General features: G+C 42.7%; 1 protein-coding gene across 1 annotated transcript in view; it reads right to left on the bottom strand.

The window, feature by feature from the left end:
• LOC5572569 (dynein heavy chain 5, axonemal) overlaps positions 1-19,740 on the bottom strand; it is a gene marked incomplete at its 5' end in the record, with an annotated part of 89,757 nt that overhangs the window by 37,473 nt on the left and 32,544 nt on the right. Inside the window, one exon of the mRNA XM_001654035.2 lies at positions 3,408-9,204. Coding sequence (XP_001654085.2) covers positions 3,408-9,204 — 5,797 coding nt within the window. The remainder of the gene's footprint in view (positions 1-3,407; positions 9,205-19,740) is intronic.

Raw genomic sequence — 19,740 nt, 5'->3', positions numbered from 1 at the left:
TTTTCCTGGCGGTAGCGTTGCCATTTCTCATGTTTCGTTTTCCACCAGTGAGTTCAGCTCGTCCTGCATAGCGATCATCCAATGGTCTCGTTCCGAACCGTTTATAGCTTCATTGTAGGTGCGAGGTTCATCTGTCATCTGTACAGCAGCTCCACTTATCTCTGGATACCGGAGAGGTGGAACACCCTTCGTTGTACGTCCAGATCTACGATTGGTTTCGATGTTCATCTCAGGATCTTCATTTTGCAGTGTTGTATCAAAAGAACTTTCAGCTGCTGATTCAAACTCCTCCTGTTGTTCATCTTCGCTTTCGCTTTGGTTTCGAATTTCTTCATGGCGTTCATCCAAATTTTGTTCGTCATGATTTATTTTTTCGTCACGTACTAGCTGATTCTCATTACACGAACTTTTCAATTAATACTCCAACATATTGTTTGCCTCGTTGCTATGTGGATCCGATTCTCGATCTTTGATGTTTGAAAGTTCGACGAAATGTGCGTCCCTGCTAATTACCACTTTGAGCGACTTCGTATCCATAAACCGCCATCCTTTGTGATCTATGGAGTATCCAACGAACGTCAATTTTCTTGATACTGGACTAAGCTTCTTCCTCTGTTGCTTCGGAATGTGAACAAAAACTTGACAGCCAAAGACTCTCAGATGACCCATTTCCGGTTTTCATCCATTCCATACTTCATGAGGCGTCGACGCAACTGATTTCGATGGTAAAATATTTTGCAAGTATACAGCTATGTTCATTGCTTCTGCCCAGAATCGGTCATCAAGGTCCGCATCCGCCAGCATGCATCTTGCCATTTCAATTAAATAACGGTTACGCCTTTCTGCAACTCCATTCGATTGAGGTGAATAGCTTGTTGTGTACTGCGGTAAAATTCCGTTCTGTCGATAAAATTGCTTCAAGTTTACGCTGGTATACTCTCCACCGTTGTCTGATCGGATTACCTTTGGTGTTCGATTGAATTGCGTTTGAACCATCTTGACATACTGTTGAATCTTTTCAGCTACCTCCGACTTCTTCCTCATAAAATACAGCATACAGTATCTGCTATGATCGTCGGTCAGTGTGATGAAATACCTGAATCCGCTTAACGACTTGGTTTCCATCGGGCCGCATACGTCAATATGTATCAGATCCAGTACATCAGAAGTCTTCTTCTCAGTCGTTTTGGGGAAAGGTTTCCTAGTCTGTTTTCCCACGAGACAAGATTCACAATCCTCACGTACGCTACAGTCTTGCACTTCAATGCCGTTCGCCAGTTTTCGATCGATAATGTTCTGTACTACCGCACCGTGGCGATGTCCGAAGCGCGTGTGCCATGTATGTTGACAGTTCTCGGTGTGCAAATGCCCGATGACCATCGCCTTCTCACCATGCTTCTTCAAACGATATAGTCCTCCACGCTTGACTGCTACATCTTTCCCGGCCATTATCCGTCAACCTTGCTGATCAAAACGTACATCCGCTCTCTTCATAATCAGTTTACTCACGGATAGTAGGTTCATCGCCAGTCCAGGTACAAACAAAACTTCAGATAACGTCATAGCTGTTTGATCACCATGTTCGTCCACGCTGTGAACTGTAACAGATCCGATGCCTTGAATCTTCGCTTCTTTTCCGTTGGCCATGAACACGCTCTTTCCTATACTTGGCTTGATGTTATCGAAAAAACCACGGTCGCAGCAAACATGTGAAGAAGCACCTGAATCTACAATCCATTCCTTCTTCTGATCGCGGATTTCGTCCAATACAAAAGCGTAGGGTTTTTCCTTCTTCGGTTTATCGTTAGGCTTTTGGTTCTTTTTTCCAAATTTCGAATCTTGTGTTGCATAGCAGTCCTTTTTCTTGTGCCCTCTTTTGCCGCAATTATGGCAGGTCAACTTCTTTCCGGCGTTAACTTTCAGGACCGATTCTCCATTTTCAACTTCTTCGTGTAGCTTCTTTGAATACTCCAAGAGCTTTCCTTTAACGAAATCCATTTTCAACTCGTCATCCTTCAGAATCAACAACGCCGTCCGGACATGTTCATAGGACATCGGAAGACTTCGCAATAAAATTGATACTTGGACGTCCTCTCCAAGATCCTTGCCAGCGCTTTGAAGCCTTGAGAACAACTCCTCTAGATCGTAGATGTGAGCTTCGATATCTCCACATTCCGCCAGTTTCTTGTCGCAGACTTGGCAGATCAGAGCTACTCGAGAGCACATCGTAGTCTTCTGATGTTGAGCTTTCAAACGATCCCAGGTTTCCTTCGCTGACTTCGACGGATGTTGCCGCTTTTCGACCAACAGTGAAATAGTTGCCCGAGCTTTCCGGTCTCCTGATGTCCAAACAGTCGTGACTTCAACCGGTGGATCCTCTGCAACGTATTTCCAAAGGTCCTCGCGTTCCAACAACATTTCCGCTTCGAAACTCCATTGCTGATAATTTCCGTTGGTAAATTTCTCAATTCCTAGTTTGGCATCCATCTCGCAAGCAAAATTTTTTTTTCCTGTCAAACTTGATTCGTTACTAGCCTACTAAGCCCATAACCTCTTAGAAAGTTAGGAATAAAACACGTGTTGCTAGTTTAACGATCAGTACAGGAATGAATGTATTTCAATATAGAACGCATAAGAATATTTATCAAGGCTACCACGATGTGTACATCTAACATTCCTCACGTGAAAATCTTTTTTCGCTCGCACTTATTTTCCCTAGAGTTACGGTGGAGGATAACCGAAAATCATTCCACTCCGGGGATAATTTCTTTTTCACCCCATCATATTTTCGCTCACCAACTTCTCCCGAGAATTATCACTATGTGGATAAACAAAAACTGGTGCCGCCGACGGAATTCGAACCTACAACATTGCTGAAAACAGCCGCGATGCGTGCACGCTAACCATGCTACCACATCAACTTGCCGAAAGCAGTAGTTAATTTGATGCATAAAAGCAACTGCTGCTTGTGGCGATGGACACATGAAAAGTTCTCCTTGGAGAGGAGAAACATAAAATAAAATTCTCACAGCTGTGGAGTTGTGCCATTATCTATTTTCGCTTTGTTTTGTAGACGGATATTTTCGCAGGGCAGCTTTTCGCTGAAAATTGTGGTGAGGGAGAAATCCATTATCGTGAGAGTGAGTGAGAATTCGGAAGCTTGATACACTTCATACAAATAGACGGATTTAGATTCATTTCTTAGGTGTACGGATTTCGATCCAACACGCTATGTCAAAGACATGGATTTTCAACGCCATTATCATGCCATGCTAGTATCATTTAGTATAAAAAAAATTCAGGTACGTTTTAGGTTCAGATCTGGGTTTAAGCTCATGACGTTCTATTTGGCAATTAAAATCGATAGCGTTCAGACCACTGAACCCTATGAAATACATATCACTTACCTTAAGAAAATATTCATCGGCAGCAGTGCTCCCATCCTGGTCAACGACTCCTTCACCTCGAACGAAACGTACTGCGGAGGCAGTTTGCGCAACATATCGTTAGCCAGTTGCCAAACTATCGATTCTCGGGTCTCGCCAGCTCCTCCACCGCCCTCTTTCGGCTGTACGCTCAGAATGGTATCCAGAATGCCCTTAGCTGTATTGATCTGGTAGGTAATGTCCGCGTTCGGATGCAAGCCAAACACCTCTGGGGTGTCTGTTGATGGCAATTGGTTGATGTAATCGATATAGGTTTGTATGTTCCGCGAGTTTGGTACTCGATATCCCTTGTAGAACTCAAAACTAGGTGTTAGAAGGTGTTCTGAAAACCATACTTGAGTGAAGGTTGTAAGCAGGCGTTTGTCGAAGTCGTCCGTAACCCTTCCTCCGTACATGACTTCTCCAAGCATGTAGCAAAGCGTTTGCCACGATACGCCCTTTTTGGGATCCATTTCATCTAGGTGGTTTTGGATGAATTGTACGCTTGCGGAGAAATCCGCCGCGTTGAACTCGTACGGTATGTTCCATCCTAAGGGACCAAATTTACGTCGCTCCTGGACGACGCAGTGCAAAAATGCAACAGTATACAAAAGCGGTGGCCATTGAGGTGCGGAGGTGTAATCTAGATAATCTTGTGTGAATGTAAGATAGCTACGCTTCAAACTGGCACGAATGCCTTGCGGTGGTTCGTTGGTAAACTTGATTGCCATTTGAAGCAAGCCAATTGGGAAGTGCTGGTGCGTTTCGGTGGTTATCCAAAGGCGGAATGATTCCGCTACATGTTCGGTTTCAATTAAAATATCAATTATTTCATTACAGAATGTTAGGGACAGATGGACGTTTTGTAGCAATAGCCATCCTCCTGAGGCCATGCAATCTGTCATCATTTTACGAGCGTGGTATTCTTGACCTTGACCCATGGAAACTGTTTTCAGAGGGATTCCCTTCGATTTGGCAAGTGCCGCTATTTGGACGGTCGGATCGGAACCGATGGACAATATACAAACCAGGGGTGTCCGAGGCTCCGATTCCGACCAAGTTATGTCCAAATCCAATATATGCATCTCTCCGTATTCCTTGCCAAGGGAAACTTCAATGTAGCGTCTAGCTTGTGACACTGTTCTATCCGGACTCCAAGATCTTATAAGCAACAGCTTCCTAAACACATCCAATTCATTTTCATAATCGCAAGGGATCACTTCCATTTCGGGCCTTTCGGTCTCGTACCACAATCTCCACTCTCGTTCATTGTACTCAATCTTCTTCAAAATTCCGCTGAATGTTTTCAACTTACTTATTTCGACCAAGTTTAACCAAGTTATATCCAGTATCCATTTGAAAGGTTTTGCAGTTACTCCGTTCAAATCCAACGATGCACCTCCCTTAACGAATGCCATGAACTCATCATGACTAATGTTGCCCTTTTGGTAGTCAATCTTAACCGCCAACATGAGAGTAAACAGCTGCTTATGTCTCTCGTACAAGCTACGGCTCGTAAAAGCCCAAACCTCGTAAGTAAGGTACTTCAGAATTATGTTGATTCGTTCCTCCGTAATATTACTCTTGGTGGATTTAGTGATGGAGTTATCAAATATTATCAAAAACTGCTTCAAGGAATTCTGATACATTACATTTACGTTCGACATCTCCACGATCAAGAAATACAAAATTGATCCGCGGGCAGCTACCGCACGGAACTCCTCTCGGGCAATCATAATCTTTTTCTCCGTTACTTCGGCGATCTTCAACTTCTGGTTCACGTCTTCGGCGGTAGTTTTCGTTTCTTGCAGCACTTCAATAAGCGCTTCGTCATCTACCAGGGATCCCTCGGTAGACGTTAGACGGAGAAGTAAATTGGCTTCCAGCTCTTTCATGCTGCGTTGGTTCTTCATAACGCTTTCGAAAAGTTGCACTCGTTCCGATTCCAGATCGGCCTTCTCCATCAGTATTACGCGACCGAGCAGCTGGTCCTCCAAGCCACGCATCGTTACAGTGAAATCAATAATGGATGTTTTGGAACTGATCTCGGGGCTAAAAGCAGGATTTGGTAATTTGGTGGTGATATACAACATGAAACCTGGCATCACATCACACTCCTTATCACCGACGAGCACTTTCTCCATGGATCCAGATTTGATGAAGTTCTTCTCCAACACATTGTCAATGACGGGGTCCAGCTCAATTCCAACATCTTCTATTAACAGTGGACGTCCAAGGGACAAACTGTCCTCCAAATGGGTTCTGAAGTATTTGTGATTCAGCGACGTGATTTGCAATTCATTCTGATCTTCCTTACATTTGATCCAAATCTTTCCCTGGCTCTGGGGGTCAATCAATAGCGGGTAACTGCTTGATTTAGTTACAATCAAAGCATTTTGAATGGAAAGTTCATCGTTCGGTAGACCCTGGAGATTCCACTCGGATATGGTGGCAGAGTCCGTCAACATTCCGATGATACTTAGTCCTGTCGTATACGGTATGGTTCGAGTTCTTAAGATGTTCATCCACGTCTTGAACAGAGTTCCACGGAACTCCTGGTTATATGGGCCACAGTATGATAAGAATCCTGTTGCTAGCAGAACATCTCCAACGAGTTTGCCGAGTTGAATTTTGAACTCTTTGCTCTGCTGCGTCCAGCGGGTTTTCTCTCCGCCCAAACCGTTGATCAGAGCAGTGGCTGCCGTCATTTTACGCAGACAACTATTTGCAGCATCCGTCAACCGTTGTTTCTCGGAAACGGCGGCGTCGTATTGATCTTTGACTTTCTGCAGGGCAGCTTCACGCTCAGCCAGTTGGTTCTCGGCTGCAGACAAATCGTCCATGGCAATCTTCAAACGAGCTTCCTGCAACATCAGGTTTGCCTTCAGCGGCAGTACTTCCTTGTTCACCCCATGGAAGAATGCCATAGCTTTGGTCCAGGATAACAATCCTGCGACGTCGCCACACACCCTTCTGGCTGTGTCCATGTTGTAGTCCTCCATTCGGAAGTACGGCTGCAGGTGCTCGATCATTTCGTCGTTGATAGTATCTTTCGGATAGTTCTGCAATTGCAGTAGAAAAGTTGTACTAGCCATCATCTTTAAAGACTCCTGCCACGATGGCTTAGGTGATGGCGCACTCGTGTCTGCAATCACTGGATGCAGCTTACGTTGAAACATTATCAATACGCAGTCCATGATACGCATAATCAAATGAGGTGGTCTACCAAGCTTTCGAACTGTGGCTATGTGAGCTGGCTTGATGGTATTGAGAGCTGCTTCTGCCTCTTCTAGTGCAGGCTTGGCTGCTTCCAGTTTTTCTTCGGCAAAACCCTTTTCAGCAGCAATGTTTTGTACCAAGGCTTCAGCCTTTTCTTTCACCACCTGTACTTGATTCTTGAAGACCTCGGCCTGCATGGCTCGCTCTGTCACCTCAACCAATACGCGCTCGGCTTTGGCGGAAGCCTCCACCAAATCTTTTTCCATTACTGCGAGCTCTTGTTTCAGAATTTCGACTGACTCGGAAGCTTCGGCCAGTTTTTCCAGACCAGTATCCATCTTCTCCGCTCCGTCGCATAACTCCTTGTGTTTCTGTGTGTAGATGTTCTTGTAACCTGCTATAAAGTTCAGGTACGACTTGGGTGTTACGTGCGTTGCACGCCGGAATCTTTGGTAGTACTCAAGAGAAGTCTGTGACACCACGTCTTGTATTGTCCCAAGCGCACTCACCAGCTCGTCCTTCACCTCGGGGGTGCATTCGATCGAAAAATCTGTTAGGAAGTGTCGAGCGACGGCCACCAACGCATCTTTCGGCCAAGGTTGGAACCAGTCGACTGTGCAACCTGATACCAATGCAGGAAACCGCATAATTCTGCGTCGGAATGTCTCGCCGACAGGTGAAAAGCAGAATACCACATGAAGATGGTGACAGACACGCTGTAGGAAATATTCCATAACCGTTTCTTGTGTCACGTTCTTCTTCTGGTTCTCCCGCTTCATGGTCGGGGTAAGTTCAGATACAATCTCGGTCTGTTCGTCTCGATTGAACAAGTTCGATATTACTCCCGATGACAGGATGTTGTTCAGATATTCAAGGAAACTTTCCTCCTTGACATCCATGTCGGTGAATAGGAACGTCGTTCCTTTGCCCTGTACTCCGCATGAGCGGTACAGTAGCTTTAAATCTTCAAGGAAGTTTGCTACGTTATAGGAGCGTGTTAAACTGATCTGGAAGGTTTTATATCCAGCGATGAACGAAGCGAGCTTAGTAAGCGACTGTTTTCCAGATCCGCCGACGCCTACCAGCATTACGTTTCCCCTTGGGTGACGGATGATTCTCGATATTTTCACCAAGTGTAGCATTGCATCTGGGAAGAATACCAAGTCCATCCCAGTTCCACGAATCATTTCATTGAACTGTAGTAGAAACATTTTAAGACGTTCTCGCAGAATACTAAAATCTGACACTGGCTCGTAAACCTTCGGCAATTCCATATCTGTTTCTTCGCCTTCCTCTCCGGTTGGTTCCGGAGCGTCTCGCATAAAATCGACGAATACCGGACTTGGTCCGGCCATCTCTCTATACTCGGGCCCGATATCTGTTTCTAGCACTTGAAGCATCTGTTCCAGGAACCATTCCGTGTCAGACATCGATACAAAACGATCAGCAAACACCCGGGTGCATTCGTTCTTCCATAGTAGGATCAAAACCGATTCGCATGTGATCACCGTTGACAAAGTGCCAATCATTCCTTGCCATATCCGCGAAAGGTCTCTCAAGCTAAATATGTAGTGGAATTTTGCAGGAGTTGGTAGTAGTTGTTCTCTTGTACGCTGCCATAGAACTCGAGTAAGTGGCACTAGCCGTTTAACAAGCTTTCGCACCTCCATCGAAAATCCTCGCTTTACGTTGTAGTGTCCTTCGCCGAGTGTTCTAAAGATCGTATCTATCGACGTATTATCTGGAATGTTACAATTAAACACGCTAAACTGTCGTTTTAAGCGGGCTGGTATGTCGTTTCGACCCCCTCCGGGTAAACCCATTGCCCCGGCAAACTGGACGTCCACGATATTGGTAAATTCTCCTGGCTTCTCAAGACTGTAGAAACCTCGCATATCCATGGTTTGTCTGACGATTTCGTTCGTAATCTGGTCGCCCCATTCGTTAATCTGAGGCATATTGATATCGTCAATAAATACCAGAAGTTTGCGACCGCCTCCGGGTCCAAACATATTGCCCAACCGTTTCTCCACGTAGCTTTCAATGGTCTTCTGAAAGTGGTACGGACTGGTAGCGGATGAAAAGTTGAACGATCGTCCCATGTGCGTTTCCGTGTTCAGCTTCTTCATGAAGCTCTTCATCATAACCGTCTTAGCTGTGCCCTGCTCTCCAATCAGCAGTACGGCCTTCTCCTGCTTGACAATCACGTTGATCAGGTAGTCGATGCGTACGTTGTCCACAATCGGGATCAAAATGCTCAAATAATCCGGAGTCGAGTGCTCCGGATATACGTAGGGCGTCACCAGAGTTTTCCACAACTGCCAACTGCCCGTTGCCGACACAAAATAATCGTATATCGACGAATCTGGCTTCTCCTCGGCGGTGGGAAAATCCAGATTGCGATACTTGGCCTTGACGTGTGCGTCCAACTTTAGGCGGTCCGCAGAGTTGAGGTACGCTCCAATACCCCACGCAATGGCAAATACGTACAATCGATTCAAGTGCTCCGGGGTGCAGGCTTCATCCTTCGGCTTCGGTGCTTCGTCGTCGTTCATGTCGTCTGGAAATGGAGAAAGCGTTAGTTGGAATAATAGAACTTGATAGTGACTAATTTAATGACGAAAAAACAGGTTTGGACGAGCATGTTGTGCACAAATCACATTCTTCAATGATCGGCAAATTCCCATAGTAGAAGAACGTCATACAGAAGCGCGCACGCTATATCTGAATCAGCAGATTATAAAAATCGAATGTACATCGGACTTCTCTCGCTTTAGTATCAGTATTTGGTCCATATTTTCATAATCAGAAAATTTTAAAATATTTTATCTGTGAAATTTTTTTCATACATGGGCAGTGGAAAAAATTAAAATTTCACTGAGAGAATATTTAAACTTTCTGATTATGAAAACATAGACCAAATGCTAATCTCTAGCGAGAAAAAATCCGATGTACCGTTTTGTCTCAAATTCCGAACAGACTCATATTCCGAACACTCAGTTTTTGTATGGGGACAAGGTTGAAATGTTTCGCTGAAATATGTCATCAAATTACCAGGATATGGCAAACAATTGCAATTCATTTTTGAAGTCTTCCAATTAATTTATACCTCGGGAGTAGTGATGATTCTCTAGCTCAAAACCACATAAACTAGCTCAGATAAATTTATTTGCGGAATTATTCATTCGAATACGATTTATTTGTGCTGTTCGGAATTTTAATCAAGGTGTTCGGAATATGAGATAGAATGAACGCAGTGTTCGGCATTTGAGTCAAAATGTTGTTCCAAACTTTTACGTAGAAACAATACTAAACAAGTTTAAATAAACATTTTTATCAGTACACCCAACAGCTAACGGTTAGACTTTGCGAAGTAATAACAATTTTCACAAATATCAGCTAATTTATGCCTATCAGATGCTTTTGAAGTCGCTGTTGGCCTTAAATGTTCGGAATATGAGTCAAAACGGTATACATTTGATATTTATAATCTCCTGGTTCAGACAAAGCGTGGCGCGTTATCGAGTACAAGTCGATCAACGAAAATATATACAGGTGTAGAATCAAAGGCAAGTTCATGGCTGAATTCTGAATATGATACCTAAACATATTCCAAAAAAATCTAAAGAGTGGAAAAAAGTGGAAAAGAGTGGAAAGCCTTTGTGTAAAACTCTTGTATAATTCCTGCAAGCTCTAACAAGAACTCTTTCTTAGATTATCTAGGGTTTCGTCCAGAAAACCAGCAGGAATTACTACAGGAATTTAATCAGAGACTCCTCCAGCAATACTGCCCATACTCGCATAACAGTCGCATTTGAATTTTTATAGCATAATCGCTTCCTAGAATCAATACTTTCGTTGTTATACTACTGTCGTTCAGATAAATCTCCGGTAGTGTCACCATCCATTGATAGAAGGGAGGTGAACGCTTTTTGGACCACTGGTATCGTTGACAATTTTTTCATGGTAAAACTGAGTGTTTGCGTGAAACGTGAAGCAATAAGAGTTGGACTGGTGGTCAAAACGTCGAAAGCAAAGTAAAATGCGCTCAAGAGAGATTCCCCGCCGCACCAAATGCTAGATGTACAAAATGCTCATAAGATCGGTAGTCCTCTACGGACATGAAACGCGGACTATGCTCGAAGAGGACTTGCAAGCCATTTAATCCAATTGCAAAGTAAATGTAATGTTTAGCTTTTCGGTAGTTGTTAAGAGTTTTCGAGCACTGGGTGCTTAGGAAGATCTTCGGTGGCGTGCAGGAAAAACGGTTTGTGGCGGCGAGGGATGAACCACGAGCTCGCCCAACTCTATGGCGAACCTAGTATCCAAAAGGTGGACCAATTTTAGCAATTCTTCCAATGTTTCCAACAATTATTTCATCGGAGTTTCCTCTATTATTTCTTCCTTAGTTTGTAAGAGATTCCTTACAATAAATTGTCTACCAATTTCATCCAAAGTTCCATGCAATAGCTCTCCTTATGTGTTTTTGGGTGAGCTATTGTTTCAAGGGTCTCTTTAAAATAACTTCAGGAGTTTTTCCGGATATCGCTCGAGAAGGATTTCAAGGATTTTTCTCATATTTCGTGGGAGATTTGCTCAAGGAATTGAAAGGTATCTAGAGGAATTTTGGGAAGAATATCTGGAGAAATTATAGAAGTTATTCTGCGAGCTATAATTCACTAGATTTTTTATTTCTTAGCAACATTCACTTAATGTGAATACCAACTAACTTCCTGGGCATTGGATTTATCAATAGGCTTTGCCGAAACCTTAGCCCCCGTACAATAATGGCTTTTATCTATTTGATGATACGTTTGTAATAATATATAATCGAAATAATCAGAATGGATTGAATTATTAACAGATCTTTATGACAACCAAATATCATTTGGTCCGGTCTATCTAAACCAGGTTAGAAGACATGTCTTCCATTGGAAGACATTTGAGTAGTGTGGAAGACATTTAGAAGACGGAAGATTTTTGTAAGCCTTTTCAGAATTTTTGAAGACATTTGGAAGACAATTTTAAATTATTAGCATTTTAAAAATTCCTAGGGGTCATGCACAAATTACGTCACGCTCCGAGGGGGGGGGAAGGGGGTCAAGCTAAGCGTGACAAGTCTTACAAAAATTTCGGAGAACTCATACAAAAAACGTGACAAAGGGGGGGGGACGGGGGCAAAAAAGTTGAAATTTAGCGTGACATAATTTGTGTACCATCCCCTAGACTTGAAAAAAAACATATGAGTTGGAAATTACAAGTAGCTCTTCTCAAAGATTATTATTAAGAACGTCTAAATTAAACTATAGCGATCCCTCTCCGAATTCCGTTGAAAATTCTCTAACGTTTCCTTCAGATATTGATCTGAGAATCCTGACAAAGATTCTTCCAGAGTTTTTTTCTAGGAATTCTTGCAGAGATTTGTCACTGTCGTTATACGCATAATTGTCCCATGCTCCAAAATGTGCAACCGAGAAAAACGCGATTGAAGATTGTATCACATTGAGCCATAATTAGTATTGACCAGGTTTGTGATAAATTTAAATAAAATCTTTGTGATAGTATAAAGAATAGGGTGTTAATTAAAATCAAGAGTTTGTATTGTGGGGAAAACATAAATATTGCTATGAAATTCAAAGTGGGACTGTTATGCCTAGAAATATAGGGTTTTTGATGGATTCTACGCACAACAGTCCCACTGATACTAGTGATCAATTATGTGCTGAGCATACTACTGTAGATGACCGAGGTTACGTTTTTTTTTTTCTTCTTAGCAATGGGGGGATAATTTGCTCAATAGACGCCGGACCAAGGTCCGGGAGTGTGGGGTTGGGGACCATTTACTACATGCAAGCAGTAAACAGGACTACACCCCCAACCAATTAAACCATTCCCATTGCCGCCAAACCCTTCGTCTCTTCGGGACCACCAAGAAGGCATTGCTTCTGAGAGGGGCTATTGCACATCGCAACCTCCAGGTTAGCTGCGTAGCCATGCAGCAACGAACATCGATGACACGCTTAGGGGGGTCCGCCAAGGTAGCATGCTGGCGCTTTGCAAGCTTCCCAGGTGGTCCTTACCTCCCATTGTCCGCTGAAAGCGGGCAGGGTCGACCACGACGCCCGCGCCCAGCTGCACCGCAGGTATCAATAACTGATACTGCGGGCTTCGCAATTTGACCTACTGAAGGTTCAGGCCCTATCAGCTAGCACCAGCTGGGATTGCTGACGAAGGGGCCTCCACCTGCCCCGAACAACCAGAGGCTCGTATCCAACCCAGTAGGCCGGCGCCACGACAGCAACGCTACCAAGATGTTCTCCCCGCGGCCACTTAATCGCTGTAAGGGTCGATTTCGACCGTAGGGCACCGGTATGACCTACGTAGCCAACTGCGAACCCTTGGACCACCTGTTGTTTAGCGTTTGCACTAGCCACTCCTCGAGTCCACTCGCCACCTCCTTTGTAGTTCCAAGACAATTTGGGTGATAGCCGATGAAACGGCATTCCAGCCAAACTCGTTTTCACACATCCTCTGAACCAGATTGTCCGGAGTCGTGGCTAACATGCGGTCACGCATTGTGCGGAAACGCGGGCACACGAACAAAACGTGTTCCGCCGTTTCCTCTAAACCTGCACAAACTGGACATTCGGGAGAACCCGCATGACCGAAACGGTGTAGATACTGGCTAAAGCAACCATGGCCCGAAAGGACCTGTGTCAGGTGGAATGTTAGTTCCCCATGGCGCCTATTGACCCAGATATCTAACCTCGGAATCAACCTGTGAGTCCACACTCCCTTGGTGGAACTGTCCCACGCACGCTGCCATTTGACCATGGAGGCCAGTCTGACAGTCCTGCGTATGCCTCTTGTGCCGCGCATTTCGAAGCACTCTATGTCTTCCATGATAAGGATACCAATAGGCACCATACTGGTGATGACGCAGAGTGCATCGTGTGACACGGTACGGTACGCGCTCGCAACCCTCATGCACATTAGCCTATAAGTACTCTCTAGCTTGCTACGGTAGCTCTTGGTACTTAAGGCCGTGCCCCAAGCCGGGCCACCATACCTCAGTATGGACGAGGCGACACTGGCCAGAAGCTTTCGCTTGCTGGCGTACACCGCAGAGCTATTGGACATCATCCGGGACAGTGCCACAATAGCTGTGGAGGCTCTCTTGCAGGCATAATCGACGTGGCTACCGAAGGTAAGCTTATCGTCGATCATCACCCCCAAGTGTTTGACGGAGCGCTTCGAAGTGATCGTGCAGTCGCCTACACTGATCACCGCTTGCTGCACCGACTTTCGGTTGTTGACAACAACCGCCTCAGTTTTGTGGTGAGCCAATTCCAGTTTCCTGGAGCTCATCCACTCCTCCACAATTGCGATCGAGTGGGCTGCAGTCAATTCCACTTCTTCGATCGATTCACCGTAAACCTCCAGCGTAATAACGTCGGCAAAGCCAACGATGACCACACCCGCCGGAAATTTTAATCTCAACACCTCGTTGTACATGACATTCCACAACACCGGATCCAGGACCGAGGTTACGTATAGATTGTACCGAATGTATAGGATATATATGCTCAAAACTATGTTGAGGCATTTAATGAAGTCTCAAGTGACTTGTGCCAAACGGCGTCACATGTAGGGAAGTGAAGAAGTACGATTTAATAGTTCGGTATGGTAAGCAAAGTTTTCCACTTGCACCGGCGAATTAATAATCCGGATTAACTCAGTATGTGGTCAGGTCATCCAAAACTTCCTGAACTATTCTTATTTAATGCAATAATTAAATTTTGGATTGGAAAAATTGGAAATAATGCAAAGAAAATGCATCTTATCGTATTCTCAATCCGTCGTATCGTTTTCAACTCCGTCGCAATCAGTTTCCAGATTCGTCCCACAACTTACGGCTCACTGTGATGTATTGAGTGGTTAAAACACAATATATCAACGCTATAATAAAATGTTTTACTAGAATATATAGATCTACGGGCATCTCCCTCCATTCCTTCAGCATGATGGAATATACTACTTTCCTTTAAAATTCATTGTTCGTCATCAAAATTCAGCCCAAACATATGAACACAATTCCTTTTGACCGAACAATTATGGCATTTGCTCACAGTACAGCGAAAACAATACAATCAAAGGAACCGTATTTTTACGTCGAGCGTCGCGCACAAGCTTTTTTTTTCTCAGTACGACGGATTGAACTTTGTTTACATTCTCAATTATACGCGGCGGTTGAGGAAATTTGGTAAAGTTTGGTGATTAATTGAAGTTTTATGGCGTGTGATTGGAATGAAATCCTTCAGTGAAGAAGTACGAAGGTTTTCCATAGTGAAAATAAGTGCCCAGGGAAATAAGTCACCCACGGGGGCGGGAAGAAACTTGTGTTCGAAAGTGGTGTGACTGATGTCGATCGCTAAACATTTCTCTCAAATCGTGTTCGTCCATGCGATTTCGGTGAAAAAGTGAAAAGTGGATAATTGAACTGAAGTTATTTATCGAAATACAGTAGTTTTATTGCATTTTTGGTGTACAGGTGGACGAATCATAAAAGCTTTCACAAAATTATATTCGGGAAATGAATCTATGTTGCAGGTAAGTTGGAATACCCACCGTAGTGGAACATTTTAAGTTTGATACGACGAATAGTAGCTCTTACGACGAAGTAGAACGAAACCCTATAATGGCCGCATACATAGAAGGTATCGACCGTGATTGATTTATATTATTTTGATGTTGATATATCGGTTATGCAACTTAAAGGTACAGAGAGTCTGTAAAAGATTTTTACAAATAATGAAACAAATAAAGGTGGACGCGACGCCAAGGGAGCGACAAGATGGTGTAAAGGGGAGCAGGCCGTTAGGGCGAATGCCGTTAGGCCAAATGTCGTTAGTCCGATGGCTATTCGACCGAATGCCGTTAGGCCGAAAGATTCATTAGGCCGAAAGGGTCATTAGGCCGAAATTACATTTGACCGTTTATCACATTCATCCGTATTTTTTCCTTCTTTTAAACATAGGCTGTTCTTTCGAGTTATATTTCACCCTAATAGCTTGACTTTTAAATTCTTTCTGTAGCTTCTAGGTAATGCAAATTATCCTGACCTAACAACTAACAACACATTCTATCGCCCATTTCTGGCTTAATGAACCTTTCATTTAGAGTGTCCATCCCGGGACAAAAAATCCCGGGATTAGGCAAATTTCGGGATCTCCCCTTTCCCGAGATTTTATTTCTGATATCCCGGGAATCCCGGGATTCCCGAAATGTACGTAGAATTTGATGAAAACCTCTAAATTGACAACAATGACATTTTTCCTCAATATCAATGTTATTTGATAAAGTTGAAAAGCATAATGAAAAAGAGAATAAACGAGTAATTATTTTCATGAATTTTTTGTTTACCAAGTTAGAAACACATATTCTTATTTGTCTAGTTGCAAAGTTTTAATGCTCTTCTTTTCATCATTAGCTTTTTTATAAGCCTAAGATAACAAATTTGAAAGTACACCTAAACTTCCGCAAATCGCAAGTCGGTACCATCTGTAAGAAGTAGGCATTGAGAAAATTGACTCAGAAGTTTTCAATCTCGTTTTCCATACAAATATTCAAAAAAAATCCAGGATAATGGAACATGTTTCGATTCCAATGAAATTTTTTAATAACTAACTTTTCACTCCGTTACCTTCCCATGAAAAATATAAAGATGACCAAATAACGATACATGTTTATGTTACACGATGCGAAAATCTGCAGTGAAACTGACATGCGTTTACTTTTCATTATGGGACAATCCAACTTGGTGTTCTTTCCTAATTTTACAGAACAAAAAGTGATTTCTCGTTAGTGCAGCTGAAAGATCATTAGAAGATATAATGAAAGCTGATATCAACTCAATTTTGACCAAAATGTAGATGGCACTGACTAGCGATTCACGGCAGTAAAGTTCAGTCAATGATTTTCAGTAATTAACTGTTAGCATGATCTACAATACCTTCAATAATCTTTGATCGTTTTGATTTGTGATAGGTTTCTTCATCAGAATATCTGAAATGTGATTTGCTATTATTAACATATTATTTTGAACACTTACATTATCTATTTATTTAATTGAAAAAACATTGTATTGTTAAATTTGAACTTCCATTTCAACCGAAATGCTAGTTTTATTGAAAAATTGATAAATCCCGGGATTTCCCAGGACAGGCATAGATTTTTGTCCCGAATCCCAGGATGAGCAAAATGGCCGGGAAATGGACACTCTACTTTCATTGGGCTACTCTTTCGGCTTATTGGCATTCGGGACGAGGACCGGTGAAAACAAGACGGGATAGAACCGATGAAAACCGGTCCCTTTACCATTGAGTCGCATGACCAATGATAACAAAATGATATAATGGCCACTTTCCCTGAGGAACAGGGTATCCAAAACAACCTGGCATGTGATTACAACATCACAAAAATGTTTGAATCATCCGTCTTGAGCCTTTGGGGAATTGTGGAATTTATGAAAGTTCCCCAGGGATCCGGGTATCTGGAACAATCTGGCGTGTGATCAAGTCATCCAAATATGTTTAAACTTTAAGACTTGATTTGCAAATTCATGAAGATTGATATGTCGCAAGGTTACTTTCAGAATCGCAGTTACCACTTCCTCCAGGCAACCGGGTATTCGGAACAACCCAGCATGTGGCAGAGTAATCCAAAAATTCTTGAACTTTTCTTACTTAGACTTGATTTGCTAAATCATGAAGTTTGATGTGCTGCAAGCCATAGATTCGAATTTATAGTGGTTGCTGATTCTTTAAGTGGGATTAACTCAGTACTTCCCGTGATAAATCCGTAATTACCTTATTTTCGAATCGATGACCATGGTTCCAAAAACAAGAAGATTTTTGCCATCGACCCTGAAATTGCGACGAAAATTCATTGAAGAACAGATGGGAGATAATATTTGGAATTTGCAAATTTTAGTCGAATTGGACGTCAGGCACCCCTAAAGAAAACAAAGACATGTTGCAGGATGTTCTCCACATGGGATGTAAAGCCAACGAAAAAAGAAGATATTCAAAATGATTTCCCAAAACTGCGGCCAGTTAAAACTGCGTACTGAATATTTTGTTCGAGATTAGCAGAGCGATTTGTATGGTGTGAAAGTTAAAATGCACAAAAAGTAACATGGGACAATCATGCGTATAACGGCAGGACTGTATTTAAGTATGATTCCATAGAATCATCAAAATTATTAAAGGATTGTTACAAGGACTGCTGGAAATCTGTTTCAGTGTTTCTCGTGTTTTTTTACGCATTCATAAAAAAGTAAACAGATTCTTATATATTTTCTTCTTGAGATTGCTACAATTGTTGCTTCTGAAACTACCCCAGGCATCTTTGGGAAATCTGTCAAGATTTTTTCACCGGTTTCTCCTGAAACTTCTCCAGAATTCCTTCAACAATGGCTAACTTTAGGGCAACTTCACCAGTGATCCAAATTGTTGAACCATGTTATAAATTGGAGCTTGCACCGATATTACAAATATTTTCAAATTTTATTTTATACCTGTTTTCTGGTTTATTTTTTGGAACAGGCTAACTGCCTGGTTCATTTTTGGTCGGATTTGGACCAAGATTTGAACTGTTCCAAAACTGGTTCGATACATGTTTGCTTATCAGCTCGGATTTTTCTCGCTGGTACTGCCACCGTCTCTAGTTCCTACTCATTTGAGGTAAGTAAAAACAGGAAGAATATTCCGTCACAGCTGTTTTAAGTAATATTTCGTTCGGATTTAACGGCTATGCAATCTTTTCGGGAATAAAACGAGGTTTATTACTTGTCCAACGTTTCGAAATGGGATTGGTGTGTTCTTCAGGGCAATAATTTTTCCTCTTCCAGCGATTCCTCCGGCAATTAATTCGACGATTCCTTCGGAACTCATACAGGACACCTCTAGGTATCCTCAGAATATTTATCCGGGAAATTCTTTAGTAATTCGTCCAATGATTCCACCACGAATTTCTACCGGAATATATTTATATATTCCACAACGAAGTTCGCCTACAGATATCTCCTGGAGATCTTCCAGGAATTCTATTGAAGTTCCTCCGATTTGTCCAACAGAATTCCCAACAAGAATTCCTCTGGGGATTTCTTTCAGGCATCCATCCGGGAGTTTGCTGAAGGAATACCTCCGGGGATTTGCTCCCGGAATCTTTTCTGGTATGTATTTCCTTCAGAAACTTTTCTCCATGAGTTCGTCCAAAAATTCCTCCGGGGATTTCCTCCAGGAGTCCCAGGAATTTTCTTCAGAAATTTCTCTGGGGATTTGCACCAGGATTATTTCTGGAGTTTTAGTCCAGGAATTACCTAGGGGATTTTTCTGGAAATTTGTTCCAACAATTCCTCCGGGGATTTTTTTTCCAGAAATTCCTCCGATGATTATTTCAAGAACTGCTGCGGGAATTCCTTCGGAGAGTCGCCGGTAGTTCCGTAGGAGTTCTTTCAGCAATTATTTTGGATTTTATCCAGCATATTCTCCGAAGTTCCTCCAAAGCTCCAGGAGGAACTCCGGAGGAATTGCTGAAGGAACTCTGGAAGAATTGCTGGAGGACTCGAAAAGGAATTCATGGGGGAAATCCGGAAAAAAAACCTGGAGGAATTCCTGAAAGAACTGCGCAACAATTCCAAAGAAGCTTCGAAGGAAATCCAAAGTACTTCCCGGTGGAGCTTTGGAGGAACTTCGGAGAATATGCTGGATAAATTTATGGAGAAAATCTCTTTGAGGTCGTCAGGGGAATTATTTCTGGAGTAAATCTCTGGAGGAATTATTATTTGAGATCCCTTGAAGAATTTCTTGAGCAAATCCCCGGAAAAGTTCTTGGACAAAATCCCCGAAGGAATTCATTAAAACAAATCTCCGGAGGATTTTCTTAAGCAAATCGCCAGATGATATCCTCGGAAGAATTCCTGGATGAATTCCCCGAAGGAATTTCTGGACGAAATCCCCAGAAGAATTTCTGGAGGAATTTCCAGAAGAAATCTTAGGAGAAATTCACTGAAAAATCTTCGAATGAATTTCTC

This window comes from Aedes aegypti, chromosome 3 (genome assembly GCF_002204515.2).
Source record: "Aedes aegypti strain LVP_AGWG chromosome 3, AaegL5.0 Primary Assembly, whole genome shotgun sequence".
Classification (NCBI taxonomy): domain Eukaryota; kingdom Metazoa; phylum Arthropoda; class Insecta; order Diptera; family Culicidae; genus Aedes; species Aedes aegypti.
Note: the sequence above shows the minus strand (reverse complement) of the source record. Positions and strands in the feature narration are given on the sequence as shown.